The sequence below is a fragment of the Grus americana genome, chromosome 1 (genome assembly GCF_028858705.1).
Source record: "Grus americana isolate bGruAme1 chromosome 1, bGruAme1.mat, whole genome shotgun sequence".
Lineage (NCBI taxonomy): Eukaryota > Metazoa > Chordata > Aves > Gruiformes > Gruidae > Grus > Grus americana.
The window spans coordinates 176719358-176732461 of record NC_072852.1 but is presented as its reverse complement, the minus strand read 5'-3'; the positions used below and the strand labels follow the sequence as shown (position 1 = coordinate 176732461).

Genomic DNA, 13104 nt, shown 5'->3' with positions numbered 1-13104 from the left:
TAAACTGAGTAAAAGAAAATGTATGTGGCTAGATTTCCCTTATGCTATAAAAAAAGAAGACTATTTTATTTACTTTTAAAAGGGAATTGGAAGAAAAAATCTCTTTCTCAGCACAAGAAGAGTATTGCATTGTATAGGTTTCATGGAAATTAACTTGTACCAAATCTAAAAATCATAATTGGTGTGTTTAGTATTAACAATGAGAACCTCCTGCTTTAAATAGGCTGATATGCAGCTAAATAGCTGAAACAGGATTTACTATTATAATTGTCCCCCAAAAGAAAAACTTGCAAGAAATACTGAAAGCAAGAAACCCTAAGAAACTTCTGCAGAAATTACAGCTGACACACATCTGGAGGAAAAATGGATATCCCATCTTCATAGCACACACCCAAACACAATTTTCTTAGTTTTCATAGATAGACAGGTAGCTTTTTCTCATTCAAAATCTTAAGAGGTCTTTTTTATACATATATATCTCTTTGCACCCAGAAGAATAGACACAAAGCAGAAAAGCCATTAGACACCAGATCAGTGTCCTTTTAGCTACAGTCTGTCTGTTTACTAAACATAGTATTAGATAGTATTTTTAGTATCACCTTCTACTGGACAGCATAATACAAAGTGTGCCTGCTGCTTTTGTTAAATAGGCTAAAAGGAGATCACTAAAAATATAACTTTTGGGGATGTTAATATCTATTCCAGACATTATACTGAATAATTACAACCTAAATTAGTCTTGATTATCCTTCAGCTTATAAATTAAAAATTGGGCCTATCAAAAGAGTATTTGTAAAATTTAAGGTAACACTTCGAATTACTTTATTGAGCTCTACATCACCTAGTGGGAAGTAACTATTTAGATGTTTACAGTGTAAATATGTGTGTGTGTCAGTGTCTGTGTGTGTTTGTGTATAGACAGTGTTTATATCACTGATAAAATATTGTATTTATATTTATTTAGCTGCTAAAATACAGATGTACACATCTGGCTTCTAACAAAAATTCTTTTACAGATACAAACCAGGAGCCTAAGGACTAGATTATTACTTATTCAACACCCACAATTGCTAGATATATTTACATCTTGAGTATAGGATTAACTACTGCGGCATTTATGGTTAATGCCAGTGATTAAATTTAAGTTTTCTAAATGCAGAAAGGCAAAGAACCAGTATAAACTATAACCAAAGAAGAACTCTCTTTCATAGAGGCTGCCTCCACATATGGAGAGTTTGCTTCTACTTTTAACATTTTTAGTACCATCCCATAAGAAGTATATATTAATCAGAAGCTAACTCAACTAAAATCTAAAATTTGAACACTAGGAATTCTAAGTGTGTTTCTAAGTGTTATTTCTCAAGTGCAGGTGTCCATGTGGGAGAAAGACAGGTTCTCTCCTACCGTAATCAGCTGATGTCTAGGGAAGCATCAACTCCACAAAGTTATCCACTCTTCAGAGGTAGTTCCTTCTTTTTCTCAATAACTAGCACTTTCTCAGTAGTTAGTATAGGTCAACTATATGAATATTTAGCAGCTAAACTTCAGGTGAGTTTAATCATGAACATATAGAAAATAAACAGGGTGAAGTAACATCTGCTTTGCTTGTGTCTTCACTTTAAGTGATTTTGCCATAAAGTTAACTTTTATCTGATATTTTCATAGTATAAAAACAATCTTCACTTGAATTTTTGTTTTATTTTTCTTCAATTGAAAGTCTGCAAGCCAAAATGAAACCTCAAATCTGTTTAAAATACATCTTGTTTCAGAGGATGAATGTCTTAAATGTGAGAAAACAGACAAATTATATAGTTTCTTTCAAATAACTTTTTTAGGAGACATTTCTGTTATTGAGATCTTTTACAAAAACTGCAAAAATTACTGTCCATTGAAAATCTATTTTCCATCAGTAATCTCCTTTTATTTTTGTGAATTCTTCTAAAAAGAATGCTATACATGTTGTATTTTTTTGTCTTGTTCTATACTTTCCTCCATCTGCCACATTCACTAACTCATTGTTTCTATGATTCCTTATCAATACTTTTTTTGCCATGAAAAAGGTATAGGACATATTCTAATAAGGTCTCAAGGTTAGTGGAGAATGGGAACATAAAATATTTGAATGAATGACCTGTGAGATATCTTGACTTCATTTATTCCAGGATAAATCTATTGACTTTTCAATCAAAATTCTTCAATAGCATTTTTTTTCTAAAATTCTAAAATTTTAATTTTCCAATGAAAATTAAGAGAAAAAAACCAGAAAAACAAAACAAAACAAACCACCCCAGAAACCCCCCCCAGTGACTGTTCCAGACTGTTCTGGCTATTATGTTGTCTCTGTTTCTATATCTTTATACATTTCTTTATATTACTTCCTATATTTTCTTCTGGATTATCTTTACTCTTCCTTAACAGAAAGCAAGCTGACTACTTTGTCCTCTTGACTGAGTACTATCTTGTGGCTATGCTACAGTTCATTTAAAGCATGGATTACAAAGCCACACTAATGTGCAATTGCATAAATGCAAACACATGGAAATACCACCTCAGGAGCAATTTCAACTATTAGTCTAAGTGAGGATTAAACACAGGGTATTTGGCTGTGCAGTACTACAAGCCTAATTGAACAGACAATTGCCAATGAACCTTTAAAACTAGTTCTATTGCACATACAAAATAATTGCATATACAATTTGGCTTTGTCTTGCATTGTGCTTCACAGATTTATTTTTTAAATAATAGTTCACTTTTTATGGTATTGTTTGTCTCTGAGAAAATTATTATTATTACAGTTTTTATTTGTTTCTGTGTATCTGGATTTATGATTTCTTTCTTTTCAGTTCCTATATGACAGCAATTTTCTTCCCAGTTAAGAAAAAAAAAAATACTACTGGGGAAGATTTTACTAAGTATCTTTTATGTGTGTTTATTTGCATCAGTAATATTCTCACAATCTTACAAAAAGAGTATATTTAGATAGACTTTCAGAATTGGTCCATAGATAAATACATTTTTTAAAAAAACGTATTTTTTTGTCAGAATATGTATTTTGCTTCTATCAGAACACATATGCAAAGACATAGGAGTAAGAGAAACTAGACAACATTTCATATAAGATCATTTGGAAAAAATATAGGTATCCTCACTGGAGCAGTGTAGGCTCTTCTTGACAATAAGTGGTTTTAGTCCAAAAGCACTGAGCAAGCTGGGAAAAGCAGTTTCAACAAGTGTCTTTTTGTGCCAGGTATGGAGACAAACAAACAAAACAGCTTAGCAAGAGGGATGCACTAACCTGTACCAAACTTTCTATTTTGCCATGTCCAATGCCTAACCACAATGTGTGAGCATTTACAGAGCTGGTAGGCTACACTTAGTTTTTCAGAGTTTGTCTTAAATAGAAATTCTCCATTGCCCGAGCTTGCCTTTTACGAATACTAGTGAGTCATTCAAATTACACTACTTTAATCTTTTAATTTAATTTTAACAGATACACCTTGGATAGATGCAGATGTAGCTCATTTAATGTGCATTAAAGCAATGCAGGGAAAAACAATGGTTGAGAATTCTTTACTCCTCTTTCTCTTATCCATAGCTCTTATGGCATGCATGCTGTCGTCATATGATACAGGTGAGGCTATATGTCTGTTCAGCCTTCCTGGTTAGATCAGGACTGTGTCTATTCCAGGTTGTGCAATTTGAAAAACAACGATGTATTTTGGTTCTGCCTCTTGAGTTCTTGTTTAAACATGAACAAATTAATCAACTACCTCTTTAGGTAGGAAATGTTCCATTCAAAATTGCCACTGACAAATGCGTTTCAGGAAGCGTGATGGTAGTTTGGGTTGTTTTTCATTTCTTGCTATTTGCAGCAAAGGAAGACAGGGCGAATTAATTTGGGAAAGAATAGATGGGAGAGATGAGATGGAGCTAATTTAGAAGCTCTGTAAAACTGTTTCTCTCTTTTCCTCATACCACTTATGACAGGAAAACAAATGCATACTCATAATAATTCTGTTGGCACCAATGGAGTTATTCTGTGGAAAAATTTGACCTTCAAAAGCCAATTTTCCATTTCCTTACACCTTTTTGAAGTCACAGATATACGCTCCAAATAAACACAATAATTCTGGTATTTTGTTGGTTTATATCTACTTCACACGTAGGTTGAATTAAGTTATTATTGGTGAGGTTATTAAAATGTGGGATGACTGTACCACCTAAAATTAACTCCCTCAATACTACATCGCAATTAATAGTGTTTAAAATATTGTAACTCTGTGGTATTGATTAAATATTTGCAAGGCATCATACGAGATTTAATAAATGCACTTTAAAGGCTTCTATTGTCATGTGATTGGTTCCACTTTTATTAAAATACAAGTTTCAAATATACATGCAGATGTTTCAATTTATCTTTGGTAAAAATGCAACATTTTATTTGGATTATTGTTTACCTCACATTAAGGTAGAAAAACTTCTGGAGGCCACGTAGGATACTGCTAATGTCTTTTCACATGCCACTAGACACCTGTTCTTCAGTTGAATCCCAACCTGATGCTATTGCTGACACTCCCAGAGGAACCCAGCTAGCTTTTCAGCTGAAGAGCCAGTAGGATCTCAGTTCAACTTCCCCCACACCGGTGTCTAGTGTTATCTGAGGTTCCCTTGTAGACCTCCCATGATCTTTAGGAGTTGCACCACTAAGGCAAAGATCCCTCCAGGGCCCTGCATTCTCTCTGCCACTTCCATGCCAATGATTAGCTCTAGAGCACCTTGAATGGCACTAAAGAAAGGTTTGTGTACAGGCAAAGTATCTAGTTCAAGGTTTGAAATCCCAGTATTTTCTGAATAGCCACCAGTATATGGTGACAACCTCTTTGCATTTAATTCAAAAGTTCTCTAGTCAAGTAGGAAACTTCTGCTTATGTTTATTTAGACCGCAAACTGAATATTGGGCTCTAAACTTGATATAGTGGCAGATATTTGGCATTTCTCTTCTTCTATGGCCCATCTAGGTATTTCTCCATTTGATCCCTTGAAGGTGATTCCATTTAGTATCATCGGAGAACCTCTAACATGTATTGACAAGGTGGACACAATTTGTTTGCCTATCTCTAGGTATTTAGTGCCATATAAGATATCATGAGGTATCCTGGTAACCCACCTGGCTTCTACCTTCCACTCTAGTAGTTCTTAGTCTTCCATACATCTGGGACTCTATCAACAGAGTTTTTTGTGTACAATAAATTCCAGAAAAATGTGGATTTCAAATCTACTTACGTTCTGGATTTTTTCTTTTCCTGTTGGCTAAGATTAAATCATTATCTTCTAGCTTACTGATGTTTTGCATTACATCCTCATGGACATAATTACAACCTTATTGTGCCAGAAGTCAGATGTACAGATTCTTAACAGAAGCTTGTAGCTAGAAAATAAATGATAGAGTACATCAAATCATTATATGATCCTTGCATTTTGCATTTCACATATAAACTTTTCTTGACTTAAATCTACTATTTTCTAGTGTTTATCTTACATGGTAAATAAGTGTTTCATTAATTGTTCACGTACAAGCTGTTCCAATATCCAGAGACAAGGAGATCTCTGTGGCAATCCCAAATTATTAAAATCTGTCCAGACTCCTTAGGATATAACAAGCTAGCATTTCAGAGATTGGATAGTGATATTAAAGTCTACCATTGTGATCCACTCACTTTTTACACTAATTTTGCACAGAAGTAGACAAATATCTGGGTTGCAAATTATGAAAACAAAATAAGAACTTAATATTTTATTTAACAGCTTTTGCTTCTTGAGGTTTGCCAATAGAAGTAAAGAGTTCTCAATGTAAAATATTTTAAAAAGATTCTAGCTTTCAGAAAATTGTAGTTATTCACTTTTTTCAACGCTCCCAAATAGTATGTTGAGGAATTATAATAAGCATAGCAGGAAAAAGAATATATGTCAAAATTCCTAACTAAAGGTCACATCTTATTCAGTCACTCAGAAATAACAAGAATAAATGCATTATGCAATCTGTAGATAATAGATCTTTACATTTCTTGCATTACATGAAAGTTATATTAGCAAGTATTCATATTTCTGCAAAATGATTTTATGTCTGCTTTAAAGATCAGAGTTGGATACATTGAAATCCTGGATACAAATGATTTCTCATCAGTTAGTGATGCTGCTTTGCTGCCACTGTTTCAGCGTACTGCCATTCAAAACTATTTTACATGGATTGGAGGAATATAAAGATTTTTAAAAAGCCTATAAAAATGTACGCTATTTATGTAATTTGCAATTCCTGTCCTTTGTAAAATGAAAAAAAAAAATCAAAAAAAAAATCTGTATAAATATCTATCACTTGAACAGAAGAATTTTGCTGTGCAGGGCTATTTATAAGCAATGAAATCACTGCATTCACAGAGCTACACAATATTATACATTTGTGCTACTACACAGCTATTGTGATTTTGCAAAATATTATTTTTTTTTCCTCGAAAGTGTCAGAAACCACATCTTTTATACCTTGAAGGTATATTTATAACGAGGCATTCTGCTGCATTTAAGTACTTCACAATTCAGTACCAAGATACAATAAAATCTCTTCTTAATTATCCGAGTTAACTTGTGTAATAACTGCATTTTACAATATATGTAGCACACCCATTGTTATTACGAAAAAATAATCTCATAAATTCCATTAAAAATTTAGGCTTGCATTGGGTATTCAGATATTCATAAGTATTGAGATGTCTGCGTCTATTTCAGTCATAATTGCAGCCACATGGGCTGTGTTTGGGTGCTAGCGCACTAGCATCCCAGAATTCATGTCCAGTACAGGCTGCAAGTGAAGCTAGATCCTGATGACCTTGCAGATTTTATGGGGTTTGTTCTATATCTAATTCCTTTAGGATCATTACCCTTACATTATTTTTTGTGCTATAGAAGAATTTTAAAAGCATTAAATAGAAAAAAAAAGCACATTTTTTTTACTGCACATGCATCATTGTTTAATAGAATTTCATTCTTAAGAACCTATGAAATGCTAGGCTGCTGGAGATAAGTATAATAACAATTTGAAGAGGAAAGCAGATTCACATTATTTCATGTTGTTTCATTTACAACTGTATAGATTCTGTATCTATGTATGCATCACACATTTTTATAAATTCAAGAGGAGACACCTGACAGTGAGGAGACAATTTTTAGCTGCTAAAATGAATGATAGCTGACAAGGAGTGCCACTGAAAGATCTAATAGGTTAAACAATTTTAAAATAAAATAAAAAATATTTATAAAAGAAGAAAAAATCAGAAGTCAAAGGGCAGAGCACATGTTGTAAAGTTAACAGTTGATAAAAGACAGCTTCTGGCCTTTTGGGAAGACTAAAGGGGAATGGAGGAAGATAAAGGCATTCGCTGTTTCTGCTTCTGATAACAGCAGAAAGAGGAAAGTGAGACTGTCAGTACAGTGTTTTCAGTAAATAAATAAATAAATACCACCATGCTGGCAGCAGTCAGGCTAAGTTTGATATGTTAAGCCATTTTAGAGGAGACTGGCATTGAGATTTCCAACCTGCTCTTCTGCTTTACAGGGCTGAGATAACATTTGTTAACATATTCAAACTTTGGCAGGCTTTTCCAAACCAAAAGGAGCTTGTGAAACTTCAGAATATTACCTGTCACTGTTTGAATGCTCTTATTCACACAGATTTTTAAACTTCTTTATGTTGATTCCATGTCTGCAACTCAAGATTATTTCACATGGCAAATGAAGGGAACAATTTAGGTGATGTCATGTAGTCATATTAGCACCACTGGAATTACTAAAATGTACTCAACACACCCATGGGACTGTTAGATATGACACAGGACCTGCAGGACAATTGGGCCATCTGTGGGTGATAGGTATCAGCCACATAGAATCATAGAATCATAGAATGGTTTGGGTTGGAAGGGACCTCAAAGATCACCTAGTTCCAACCCTGTTGCCATGGGCAGGGACACCCTCCACTAGACCACGTTGCCCAAAGCCCCATCCAACTTGGTCTTAAACATTTCCAGGGATGGGGCATCCACAGCTTCCCTGGGCAACCTGTTCCAGTGCCTCACCACCCTCACAGTAAAGAATTTCTTTCTAACATCTAATCTAAATCGACCCTCCTTCAGCTTAAACACATTCCCCCTTGTCCTGTCACTACACTCCCTCATAAACAGTCCCTCACCAGCTTTCCTGTAGGCCCCTTCAGAAACTGGTAAGCCACAATTAGATCTCCCCCGAGCCTTCTCTTCTCCAGGCTGAACAATCCCAACTCCCTCAACCTGTCCTCATAGGAGAGGTGCTCCAGCCCTCTGATCAGCTTCGTGGCCCTCCTCTGGACTCTCTCCAACAGCTCCATGTCTCTCCTGTACTGGGGCCCCCAGAGCTGGACGCAGTACTCCAGGTGGGGTCTCACAAGAGCGGAGTAGAGGGGCAGGATCACCTCCCTTGACCTGCTGGTCACACTTCTTTTGATGCAGCCCAGGACACGGTTGGCTTTCTGGGCTGCAAGTGCACGCAGCCCGCTCATGTGGAGCTTCTCATCAATCAATACCCCCAAGTCCTTCTCCTCGGGGCTGCTTTCAATCCATTCCTCTCCCAGCCTATAGTTGTGCTTGGGATTGCGCCAGCCCACGTGCAGGACCTTGCACTTGGCCTTGCTGAACTTCATGCAGTTCGCATGGGCCCACCTCTCAAGCCTGTCAAGGCCGCGTGCTGCTCCAAGGTCAAGATGGCGGTGAGGGCACCCGTTGCAGGAGGTGGTCGCCTGTTAGACAAGATTCGCAAATGGTATTATAATGCAGCTGGATTCAATAAATTAGGATTAATGCGAGATGATACGTTGTATGAAAATGATGATGTAAAAGAAGCACTGAAGAGACTTCCAGAACATCTTTACAATGAAAGAATATTTTGCATAAAGCGAGCGCTTGACTTAAGCCTGAAACATCAGATCCTTCCAAAAGACCAGTGGGTGAAGTATGAAGAGGATAAGCATTATCTTGAACCGTACCTGAAAGAAGTAATCCGTGAAAGACTTGAAAGAGAAGCATGGAACAAGAAATAACATGTGTTACCATATAGTATCTAAAATGTCATCATGTTCAGGCACTAGAATTACACAACTTCACTTTTAGTAAGAATCACGTAGGTAACAGATGTTAGCCTGAGTTAGACCCTGAAATCTCCCTCAAGATTAAATTTTCTATCCATGCAAATAGTGATTATGATAGGTTGGCGCTGCGTACTTTGTGTGCACAAGCAGGAGCAGAAGACAAGTGTGCTGCAGTGTAGTACTAAGACCAGAAGTTATGTCCAGACAGGGTGTTTGTTTGCTGTCTGCAAGGACCTCATAGGAAGAAGATGCCTCTTTAGAAAGCTATTTGGATTTCAGCTCTAAAGCCTGTAAGGCAATCTTTCAGACAGGCACAGTGTACTGATGATCATAGAATCATAGAATCTTTAAGGTTGGAAAAGACCTCTAGGATCATCAAGTCCAACCATCAACCCAACACCACCATATCTACTAGACCATGTCACGAAGTGCCATGTCTACACGCTTTTTGAACACCTCCAGGGACTGTGACTCCACCACCTCTCTGGGGAGCCTGCTCAAATGTCTGACCACCCTTTCAGTGAAAACATTTTTCCTAATATCCAATCTAAACCTCCCCTGGAGTAATTTGAGGCTATTTCCTCTTGTCCTATCGCTTGTTGCTTGGGAGAAGAGACCAACACCCACCCCACCACAACCTCCTTTCGGGCAGCTGTAGAGAGCAATAAGGTCTCCCCTCAGCCTCCTCTTCTCCAGACTAAACAATCTCAGTTCTCTCAGCTGCTCCTCGTAAGACTTGTGCTCCAGACCCTTCACCAGCTTTGTTGCCCTTCTCTGGACATGCTCCAGCACCTCAATGTCCTTCTTGTAGTGAGGGGCCCAAAACTGAACACAGTACCCGAGGTGCGGCAATGGTATGACTTATCGCATTGCACTGTAATTTAGGGGTGATATCACTGACGGTTTTTAAGGTCACACAGATCCAAGCCACTGGCAGAAGAAAAAAGAAACAGGTCAAATGAATTGTGTAAAAGTGGTAGTTCTGTTGCAATTGGTATTCCTCTGTTTTCTGAGTTAAATATTTCTCAACAAATTGCACCTGGTTCAAGATTTCAGCAAGACTCTGCATGCATTCCCATGCACTCCCTTTAGTAAGGGAGGTAATGAATTTATTACTAAACAATTTTCCATGTTCAGAACTATATTGATCAGGTTATGTATAATAAGGAAAAATATGATCCCAAAATAACTAATTAGTTATATATTGTGTCACTCTGATGATGAATATTTTCCAGAAAAAAAAAAAAAAACACATCGATAAAATGTATAACATTTTCAACTGGCAATGAATCTATTTCTGGATCCGAGCATTTTATGTCATCTAGATAATGTTATCATTCAATCTTGATAATCAGATGCAGTCTATTCTGCCCCAGCTACTAATATCATCAATTTGATATCTCCTTTTTAAAACACTAGTTTTCCCAGGAGAGTTAGAGTAATGCCTTTGAAGATTGAATTTGACTGAAAAGTTCAGAATAACAAAAAGAACACAAAGAAAATCAGAGAAGTTTGCCAAGATGTTTTCTAGCTATCCTAGATGAGTTAATGATATTAATATCCTTCTGGAGGTGCGTTATTTGCTCTGGCTTAAGCAAGGACCAATCTCAAAATTATTACACAATCCCCATTTACTAAATCATAAGGAAAACATCTTTAACAGCAGAACTTCAGTCTCAAAGAGTAAAGGAAACAATTCTTCACTAGAATATTGTACTATTTCTCGTCATAATTTAACTTTTGCTTAGCTGTCTATGACTCCTATTCAAAAAGAGACTTTGGCACAGAGTTGAATTTACAAACCTGGGTCATTCACTTTGGATCCCTGTAAAATACATGGAAAGATGCTGATACTTGTTAATGTGATCCACGAAGTCTATATTGATGAGTTTGAAACCAAAATAAACCACAGAGAATATTTTAAACACCCATCCTCAAATGAACACAAGGCAATATTGAAGGAAACTGTGGGCTGCACCTGTGCTAGCAAGCTAAGCTAGCATCAAGGCAAAGTAGCATAGAATAGCCTATGCCAATAGTCTTAATTAATAGTCTCTAAATTTCCAAAACAAGAACTAATGCTGAAGTTGTACGACAGGCCATGTCTGCTTCTGAATTATGCCCATGATCAAAACCCATGTCAAAGATCCTTGAAAGAGCACAGCAGGATAGATGATCAAATTTCAGTTCCTGAATGGATTCCCTGCCACTGTTTAATTCATGAATACAGAAATATCTTAGTTACTAAAATACTAAATTTCAGTGCTTTTAACTTTGATACCAGATAATTGCAAGCATAGTCTGAACTCCTGTAACAGTGAATCCTGTTCTGGAATTAGACATCGTGACTTTTTCAGTCCTTTCTCACATTGTAATGATTGATCTTACTTCACCTAGCATTCAGTGTGTATGAGCACAGATACAAGGTGTAGTGATCCTGATCACAAGACCTTTGTGTATCAAGGAGTTAGCGATCCACGCAGCAGTTAACCTGAGTAAGTCCAGGTCTGTGCTGTGCCATGCTGTGCCAGCAAGTATGCCACCTGCAAGGCCTTACCTTTGTCTAAAAGTCCAGCAAGAAGTTCTCATGTAAACACCCTTTCTATTTGACAGCAGGAATGATAAATAGAGTTGTTTTGTTGTAAGAAAATCTTAAAACAGCTCAAAATACCAAAAAGGAGGAGCTTTTCTCCACAGATGGGATGTGCTCAGAATGCTGTGGGTAAATCCATATGGGGTTTGTCTGAAGCTGCATAAATGGGGGAGTCCCAGCATCTGAAAGACATAAGATTTAATCTCTCTCTACATAAGATTTACTTACTATCTGCATTCCTCTTTTTAGTCAACCTTATTAAAGTGGATATTCTATTAAGTCATCTGTTGTTGGACCTTTCCTGATCTGTTTCTGAGATCCAGGAGGAGCCCTGCACTGTTCTTCTCTCACACCACAGCCCCACCCCGGTGCACAAAACCTTGTTTCAGAGTCAGAATTACAGTCTCTACTACATCTCCAGTGAAAAAGATATCAAAATTATCACAGATATCATATCAAGCATTTTATCCCAGCCAAACCACCTTGGCTGGGGGCTGAGCCGTGCCCTGCTGTGGGTGGGTTGGAGCCAGCTGGAACCGGCTGTGTCCGGCATGGGGCAGCCCTGGCCTCTCCTCACAGAGGCCCCTGCAGCCCCCGCTGCTGCCAGCGCCGGGGCACCTGCACCCGGTGCAGTTCTAAACACCAGTTCTCCCACTTGCAGAACGCACAGCAACGTGGTGGATGTGGCACTCAGGGTAGTATATGAGATGCTACCTGATTCTTTACAGGAAAGGGCCACAAATATATTAAGCCTACAGGAGCGGACAGAGGAAATACAAGGGAACATTTTAAATGTAGATGTGTAGATGTGTTTTCCAGTATGGTAAAATTAAATAAATAAATAAATAAGCCACCTGTGTAAGAAAAAAATTCCAAGTTTTCATGTTATCTGTTTCATCTTCCTCTCCTGTGAGACACAGTGGGTGGCTGGCAATATCCTCAGAAATATCCCACTGAATATACTTGAGCAGCCCAGAGACAGAGGGAACAGTCGGCTGCAAGTTCTGGGCCTGACACAGGAGCAGGAACAGACGAAGAATTTCCACAGTCTTTTCCTTTTCACTTTTGTAATTATTGCATTGCACTTCCTCCTAGAGACAAATTGCATCCCTAGCCAAACAGAAATGACTGATGTCAGGCCTCTGAACAGATACAGAGATACTTGTTCTGAACCTTTAAAAAACAATCTCAACAATTCTTCTGGAAACCAAGTTGCTTTAATAATATCCTCACACTTCAGAAGGTTTTTCGTATATAGTATCTGTGTATTTCTAAAATTTCCAGTACAAACTACAGATTTAAGAATGTATCTGTGTTGTTATTAACCACTTAAAAATCTTTTCAC

At 37.2% G+C, this 13104-nt stretch overlaps 1 protein-coding gene across 1 annotated transcript; it reads left to right on the top strand.

Moving 5' to 3' along the window:
• The first annotated feature begins 8761 nt into the window (after positions 1-8761).
• Positions 8762-9118, top strand: LOC129197593 (cytochrome b-c1 complex subunit 7-like). Its single transcript, XM_054806196.1, has one exon. It carries the CDS (start codon positions 8783-8785, stop codon positions 9116-9118), a length of 336 nt encoding a protein of 111 aa, XP_054662171.1. The 5' UTR covers positions 8762-8782.
• The last annotated feature ends 3986 nt before the right edge of the window (positions 9119-13104 follow it).

What these genes read in the sequence shown, in the direction of transcription:
- LOC129197593 (XM_054806196.1), top strand. Translation starts at nt 8,783, where the DNA reads ATGGCGGTGAGGGCACCCGTTGCAGGAGGTGGTCGCCTGTTAGACAAG.